Source organism: Podarcis melisellensis, assembly GCF_964234715.1.
Source record: "Podarcis melisellensis genome assembly, chromosome: 5".
NCBI lineage: Eukaryota > Metazoa > Chordata > Lepidosauria > Squamata > Lacertidae > Podarcis > Podarcis melisellensis.
The window spans coordinates 89533815-89540162 of NC_138537.1; the positions used below are offsets into that span (position 1 = coordinate 89533815).

Below are 6348 nucleotides of genomic sequence, written 5' to 3' on the forward strand. Positions count from 1 at the left end.
GTGTCTTGCAAGCGATCCCTGAGCAGACTCGTCCGTCCTTTTCCTCCTTTTCTAGCTGCGCGTTTCGGAAACAGCCCGTCGTTGCCGTCTGTCCAAGCAAGGCTTGTTCCAACGGAAAACGAGCTGTCTAGACCAAACACAGACAGCCAAACTTATCAACAGTTGTCTGACTTGCATCTTCTGACGCATCTTGAGTGGGTCATAATACCAACTTTATTTTCAGTGGTGCATAAATTAATTACACGCATTTAATAACCCAAATATCATTATATTCCCCCTTTAATATCGTAAAGGCTTTACGCCAGGGAAGCACTTAATCGGGCAGGGGGGGCCATAAGCGGCTATTATGTCGGTGTAATGCTATTATGGAGCCAATTACGCGCCATTATCCCTTCCCCCCGCCCTTTCGGTTTCTGCCATTTGATCCAATCTCGCGCCCCCGAATTTAAATTTTCAGCTGGGTGCTTTAAAAAGACTCATTTTCACCCAGGCCTGGGGGCTGGGCCAGCTCTCTCGCCGCCGAGCCTCCCTCTCGGATGCGCTTTAAAAGTAATTGCGAAGGGTCCCAGCGCATCTCATTTGCAGACGGGAAGCGAGCATCAATCCGGAGACCCCTCGCTGTGAACAAAATCAAACTCCGCTTTGGAAAGGCGAGGCGGCTCCGGCAAAGCCCACCGAATGGGCCATTAGCGGGAGGGCGGGCGGGCGAGCGGGAGGGGGGAGGAACGTGCCAGCCAGCCAGCCGGGCACAAGTGCCAGCCCCGCTTGCCCACCTCTGCCCAGAGGTAAAGTGGCACGCCCCCAGGGACCCCGTCGGGGCCTGAGGTGCCTGGCTAGAGCTGCTTAGGGAAGGTCGACGTGGGATCCTCACCCCACCCCATCCGTGGGCTCCCCCCATCCTCCTCCTCCTCCCCCCTTTGCATTCCTGCTGTTTACTGAGAAATGACGCGCTTCCCCCCCCCCCCACGCACCACGTGGGTCATTTGGAAGGCCCAGTAGACCTATCCAAGTTACTCACTGTAGACAGCGCTGGCAATAATCAGATTAAGGCCAATTACGCGTGAGATTATAAAAGCAAGTGCTGAGAGGCTGAGCGGACGGCAGACAGTTCCGTCAAGACATCTGCCCATTGGCACGGCTCCGCCGAGGCCTTGTGGCTGCCTCGACGCCAGGAGAAGGACGAGCAGCCGCAGCTGGGGCGCAGGCGAGCGCTGCCTCCTCCAGCCGCCCCTCTGCCTCCACGCCGCCTTCGGTAGGGCTTTCACTTTCCTTGTTGTTCCTTGACGGGGCGGGTTTGGATTCTTAGTGGGGGCTGAACAGCTCTTCCTGACTCAGGCAACGGGAGAAGTGGGGAGACCAGTATCGGGCTCATTGCCGCCGCCACTAAAGGGTCCCCCAGAATTGCTGCCTCGGCTTTCTAAGCTTCTCTCCCCACCCCTCAAATTTTGCCCCTTCTTTCGAAAGACGAAGGGGTCGGCATGGGGGCCGGCCGGAGGAGCTTCGTTCTGCTCTCCCGCTTCCCTTGGCACAGCAGATGCGACCTATCCTTTAGCCAAAGTTCCCCGGGAACTTTTATCCTCTTCGCCTAACGTCGAAACGCCCGCGCCGTCGAAAGAGAGGGCCCACCTGAGCGCTGCGCCTCGGGGTCTCTTGCTCTGCTGCTTGGGGGTTCGTTGTTTTGATTCGCTTGGAGGTCAGGATGAAGAACCACCTCTCGTCTTTGGAGCTGGGGGGCGGGCGTCATGGGAGAGAGATTTATTCCTCTGCCTGTACTGACCTCCTTCTCCCTGCGCTGTTTGTTCCAGAGTTCCCGCCCGCCTCTCGCCACCATGTTTTATTTCCACTGTCCCCCGCAGCTGGAGGGTGAGTGTGGTTGTCGAAGCTCAAACCGTAAGTAGGAGCGCAAACTTCGATCTCGACGGACCTTCCTTGCGAGGCTCCCAGCGTTTGGGCCTGGAGCGCAGAGGGAGGCGCTTGAGCGCACAGGGAGGCAGCGGCTGGCCCCGACCGATCCGTACAAAAAAATCTCATTTTGCTTATTTTATTTCTGTTTCCCTCTTCGGAAGTTGTAGCCCGCCGACCCCCGCCCCGTCGGAGCACTGGGTTGGGAAGCGGCCTTAATTCCCTTCCTCTTGGAAGCGCCTTCGGCTGGGGCGCGCGTCTCTTTGCGCTCTGCGCGGCTACACTTTTGGCCACCTGCCTCCTCTCTGCGGCTGCAAGAGCCGCGGGCGATGGGGCCGCCCGGCCGGGGATCCTCTTTCCTCTCCCAGCAGCACAGATGTTCTTGTTCCGCCTTTAATCGGGAGGCTTTCTGGAGGTGGGGGGGCCCTGCCCCCCGTCTCTCGCCCGGGGGCAACATAAATCTTTCATACAGTTTTGGAAACCGGCTTCTGCGGCGTCAGTCGGGAGCAGCAGCGAAGTAGCGGTGGAGAGCTTGGGGGGCCGTGGATAGAGCTGTGGGGCAGACCCCAGTGATGGCATTGGCTGTCGGGCGCCGCCTCCTTTAAAACTAGTCAGTAAGTTTTTGTCCGTTACAAAGTGAATAGAAGGAAGAGAAAAGGAAACAGGGTGAAATCTGATTTTAAGACGGGGCGGCCACAGCTAAAACCCGCTGTTCAAGCTGTTCCTAAGCTTCGTTGTCAGGGAGGTAAGCCGGTGGAGGGAAGGGATTTCTCTCCAGGGGTCGAAAAGTTCCTCGGGTTTCCTGTGAGCCAAGCTGGGGATGCAGAGAGGCGCGGGAGTCTTGGAGACCCCTTTCCCCCGCTGAGTTTCTTTGCGTTATTCCCTTCTGACTCTGTCCGGGAGTCGCGAGAATCTGGACTTTATCCGAAATCCTTTCGGGCCTGCAAAGCCCTTTCCAAGGCCAAATTGGATTTCGGCCCTTCGCTTGATCTGAATCTAGCCCTCCAAATCCAATTGGCAACGGTCTGACCAGCGCTGGTGCAAGCCAGGATCCGACTGGCTTGTGGGCCCCCAATTGAGCAGCAGATCCCGAGAAAGGTTGCACTTTTACTTGGAAGTAAATCCCATTTGCCCCGCGAGCCTTTTCACGCCGAGTAAGCAGCCATTCCCTTACTATTAGGCAGGATGAAGGCGGCTGATTTGGGGGTCTCCGGAAATGGCAGCAAATGATTCGTTCTTTGCAATTTCATTTCATGTGTATTTTATTGCCATGGAAGAGCCAGGCGCTGGGGTGGGTGGGAACTTGCCTTCTTCGGGTGCCCAACTACCTTGACCAGTTTTGGATATTATGTACCTTGAAGGGGGGGCACTTCCTGTTCCGCTTCAGGCACAAAGTATTTTGGGCGCGCCCTGTTCCTGCAAGAATTCGGAATTTCAGCAACCCATCACCAGGCTCAGCGTTGGGATCAGGCCAATTCCCTCACCCTCCAGGAACTCGGTGGCGCTTACTCCCAAGTAACACATTGAGATGGCGGTGCGGGTCAATCCGTTATCGGCAATCCCAATTAACTGAGCTGAAAACAGGGAATCGGGTGGCGGTGGTTCTCCCTGGCTGACGCATCTTATGGCAAAGGAGGCAGCCCTGGAACCAGCCGAGGGGCGCAGCGCTCGCTAGGTACCAGCCCAGCCCAGAGCTGCGCCACAGATGAAAATGGAGAGAGGCACCTCATAGTAAATGGGTTGGGACTGGAGTTACACTCAACGGTTGGTCTTGGGAAGAGCCGGTGTTTCCTCGGAATATTCTGCCACCGCTTGAGCCCGAGGCAACCTCCGGCCTCATCCCTGTCTGCCCCAGAGACAGAGAGGGGCGCGCGGGGGTGGGGTGGGGGAAGAGTTTGGGCAGGAGGCAGAAAACCAAAGGAACCCTGCCTTCGTAAAACCTCCTGATTTTGAAAGTCAAAAACCGGTAGAATGGGCTCAGAAGCCTGGCAAAAATCGTATGGAGAAATCGAGGGGAGGGGGTGTCCCACGCACAACCAGTATCTTTAATAGTGCTAAAAATCTCCCCCTGGTACGCCGAGACGACCCTCCTCCCTGCCCCGGAAAAAATGAGCAAAAACGTCCATTTCCATCAATTCATTTCAGACAAAATCATAGGCACATACAGTGGCTGGGCGGGGTAATATTATTATTATTATTATTATTATTATTATTATTATTATTATTATTATTATTATTATTATTATTGCTTTAGCTGAGTTTCATGCATTATTGGGGGTTAGAGCAGATGACTCGTGGGGTCCCTCCAACTCTGATTCTATGACACATTCCCACCTCCCGCAGGGCAACTATTGACAGGTAGGTCTCATTCCCCAATTTGTATCCCAGTCTTCCCTAAACTGCTAGTAGTGGAATCGTGCATTCTTTTCTCGTTATCTTCTGACAAATAAGAAACTCACTCCAAATCATTTACGAGATTGAAAGGGGTACACTGAAAATCAAAGCAACCCGTTAGGAAATTTTAAATTAATCTTAACCCTTCCAGCAGCCCCTCTGGCAATCCGAGCCATTTTTGGGTGGGCCCGGAGGGGAGAAGGTGCGCTCAAACTCGCTCGCAGTCGCGGTGCTTTTGTTGGGGAGGCGAAGCGCCTCGACGCGCCTCCGAAAATCTATTTCGGGTTCGCTGCTGCGTAAGTGGTCTGCAAGCTCGCAGCCATTAGGAGGGCCGACAAAAGGCCCGCCGCACGTTTGAGGCTTTAAATCGATTTAGTCACAAATGAGGTAATGGGGCTCGGACCCAGTAATGGGATTTCAGTCCCAGGAATGTGTTTGGAGTGGGGTGGAAGGGAAGAATGCCTTTTATGAGGCTAAATACGGTAGTAGCCCTTGTTTGCCCGACGGCGCCGCGGCCCGGCTTGGTTTCTGAAGGCAACTTTGGAAACCTGAGCAAGTCACATCCAGTCCTGCAACTTGGACGTAAAGTGTACAATAAAAAGGCAGAAATAAAAGTCCGGATTAAGAGCCGAGCCGGGCCGGGCCTCTCCTCCTCCGGTTTCCCGTAGCCACGTCGCTGCCCCCCGGCCGTCTGTGGCGAGGAAAGGAAGCTCTTGCAACCGTCGTTTATTTCGCCGCCATCGCCCCAACCGGCCAGGTGGCAGCTTTGGAAACGTCCCGGGGGCAGAGCAGGGGCGGTGAACCCCGTTTTCCGCAGCCTCCCCAGCTTCTTTACCCCCCAAATCGCCGCCCTCCGAAATGGAGAGGATCTCGCGCTTCTGTACCGCGCGCCCCTCTCGGGGTTGCGCCCAGTTCCACCCACTAGGCCTTACAGTGGCGCCCTTTGGGGAAGCCAAGGAGGAGCCGGAGCGAGAGTCTGGGTCACTCCAAAGCGCAAAGTCCCCCTTGCCCACCCGCATTGTGATTTGCAAATCGGGAGCGCCGCCGCGTCTGTTTTCCCCGCGGGAGAAAACCGCTTCGAGGGGGGGAGGCCTTCGGTCCCTGGTTATGCAACTTGCAGCTTCGCCGCAGAAAGCGACTGGGCGGTGCAGCGTGTTGCTTGGTGCTCAACGGACAACGGCCCTGTCCCAAATGCATTTTTATTTTTTGGGTGGGGGCGGGAAGGGCATTTTTGGCTGGGCCGTCTTTGCTCCCCAAACTTCGCACAGCCTCAGCCGGGATGCTGTCCCTCCGCCCGCCCCTTCCAGCCTCCGACCCCCGCTTCTCCTCGCCCCGTCCCGCAGGTGCCACGCCCTTCGGCGGCCCGTCCGCGGCGGACTTCGACGACGGCTTCTTGCGGCGGAAGCAGCGGCGGAACCGGACCACCTTCACCCTCCAGCAGGTACCCGGCAGCTGCCGTCGAGTATCCCCTCCCTGGATGGTTGGAGTCGAGGCCCGCCGGGAAGCACTGGCCGGTCTCGTCGGGGAAGGGTCTTCGTGGATGCCGCCGCCGCGCGCCCGCGCGCGAAGGACCGGCCCGCGCTGGGTTGGACGGGGCGGGCCGCAGGGAAGGCTGCGCCCTCCGCCGGCGTCGCGGCCAGGGGCTCTGCGGAGGCGGCAGGACGGATCCCCCGCTGGAGGAGGAGGTGGTGGTCTTGTTTGGCCCTGGCCCAGGTTCTCCTCGGCCCGCCCCGTCGCGTCCTGCCCTCGCCTGACGCGGCTATTTGCTCTTCCGCCAGCTGGAAGCCCTGGAGGCCGTGTTCGCGCAGACCCACTACCCCGACGTCTTCACCCGGGAGGAGCTGGCCATGAAGATCAACCTCACGGAAGCCCGCGTGCAGGTAAGGGGCAGGCCTGGTGGGGAAGGCAGCGCAGCAGCAGGGCCGGATTTAGGTTTGATGAGGCCCATAGCTACTGAAGGTAATGGGGCCCTTTAAATGTCCAGCTATCCTTTGTCAACAACAAATTGTCGCTGTTTTTGTGTGTGTGTTGAATATATGCTATATGGTAATT

General features: G+C 57.1%; 1 protein-coding gene across 1 annotated transcript in view; it reads left to right on the plus strand.

Annotated features, from left to right (window-relative positions):
• Nucleotides 1-1149: 1149 nt before the first annotated feature.
• DRGX (dorsal root ganglia homeobox) overlaps nt 1150-6348 on the plus strand; it is a 44399-nt gene continuing 39200 nt past the window's right edge. Inside the window, exons 1-4 of the mRNA XM_081911888.1 lie at nt 1150-1252; nt 1806-1863; nt 5640-5737; nt 6075-6176. Of these exons, the coding sequence (XP_081768014.1) occupies nt 1830-1863; nt 5640-5737; nt 6075-6176 (234 nt within the window). The 5' untranslated portion in view covers nt 1150-1252; nt 1806-1829. The remainder of the gene's footprint in view (nt 1253-1805; nt 1864-5639; nt 5738-6074; nt 6177-6348) is intronic.